Source organism: Austrofundulus limnaeus, unplaced genomic scaffold (assembly GCF_001266775.1).
Source record: "Austrofundulus limnaeus strain Quisiro unplaced genomic scaffold, Austrofundulus_limnaeus-1.0 Scaffold353, whole genome shotgun sequence".
NCBI classification, from domain to species: Eukaryota; Metazoa; Chordata; class Actinopteri; order Cyprinodontiformes; family Rivulidae; genus Austrofundulus; species Austrofundulus limnaeus.
In genome coordinates, this window is record NW_013952755.1 from 209,802 (window position 1) to 210,844 (window position 1,043).

A 1,043-nucleotide genomic window follows, 5' to 3' on the forward strand; every position below is an offset into this window, starting at 1 on the left:
AACATTAAGTGTTTTGATAAACCAGAAAACAATAAAATAAAGTTTTTATTGTTTTTATTTCTTCAGAAAATTAGTTTTAATTTATTTTATTAGAATAAAAACAAGGAAAAAAACTGTTTCTATAAGGTTTCATTTTTTAATTTTCCTGATTTAAAAGCCAGAACCAGAACCCAGGTTCGGACCGGTCCGGTCACTCACCACATAGGAGCTGATGGTTCCGGCGGCCCGCGGCTCCGAGCCGAACTGCAGGTGTGAGGAGGAGGAGTAGGGCGAGAAGGCGGACCCGGAGCGGCCGAACTCCTCCGTCCTGGGTCCCAGGATGAGTCCGGAACCGAAGTGCAGAGCCAGAGGTCCGGGCGGCTGGAACAGGAAGCCCTGAGGGAAGGCCATGAGCGGAACCGAACTTTTCCACGTGCAGGAAGTCACACCTAAGGCGGCGGGAGGAGGACGCGCATCTCAGGTGGGAGCCGGTCCGGTTCGTGCTGCTGAGGCGGGTTCTGCTCTCCGGCTGCTGCAGAACCTCCGGACGCACTGAAGGAGGAGAGCTCCTCCTCTTCCTCCTCTTCCTCCTCTTCCTCACACACACGGACCTCCTTCAGGTCTCACTTTCTGCTCCTCCCTGAGACTCACGAGGCTCAGCAGAACCAGAACCGGTTCGGTTCGGTTCGGTTCGGAGGTTCTGGCTAAGAGCAGGAGGTTTGTTTTTACTTCAGAATCAGATTCAAGTTTTAATCAGATGTTTTTATTTTGTTTATTTTTGTTTTTAGATTTAGTCTTTTTTTTCCCTTTTTAAAATGTTTTAGTTTGTTTTGATTTTTGTTGTTTTTACTTTTCTTTTGAACAAATTTTTGGTATAAAAAGGGGCAGAAATAAGATTTATTCTTCTTCTGCTGCCTTTCATTTTATTTGATTTTATTTTGATTGTTTGTCTGTACTTTGTTCATCTGTGTTGCAAATGAAATGAATAAAGAACTACTAATAATACTAATACTACTACTACTACTAATACTACTACTACTACTAAAGTTAATAACCCAACTAAT

At 43.4% G+C, this 1,043-nt stretch overlaps 2 protein-coding genes across 3 annotated transcripts in view; one reads left to right on the forward strand and one right to left on the reverse strand.

Annotated features, from left to right (window-relative positions):
* Positions 1–543, reverse strand: part of LOC106527971 (iroquois-class homeodomain protein IRX-5) — a 2,387-nt gene extending 1,844 nt beyond the window's left edge. The window contains exon 1 of the mRNA XM_014023001.1: positions 199–543. Within this exon, the coding sequence (XP_013878455.1) occupies positions 199–390 (192 nt within the window). The 5' untranslated portion in view covers positions 391–543. The remainder of the gene's footprint in view (positions 1–198) is intronic.
* A 64-nt stretch (positions 544–607) lies between these two features.
* LOC106527972 (ankyrin repeat domain-containing protein SOWAHC) overlaps positions 608–1,043 on the forward strand; it is a 24,212-nt gene continuing 23,776 nt past the window's right edge. The window contains exon 1 of one of the 2 annotated variants that reach the window (XM_014023004.1): positions 608–696. The gene's annotated coding sequence lies outside the window, so the exon portion shown is untranslated. The remainder of the gene's footprint in view (positions 697–1,043) is intronic. The other variant, XM_014023002.1, reaches the window with a different exon arrangement.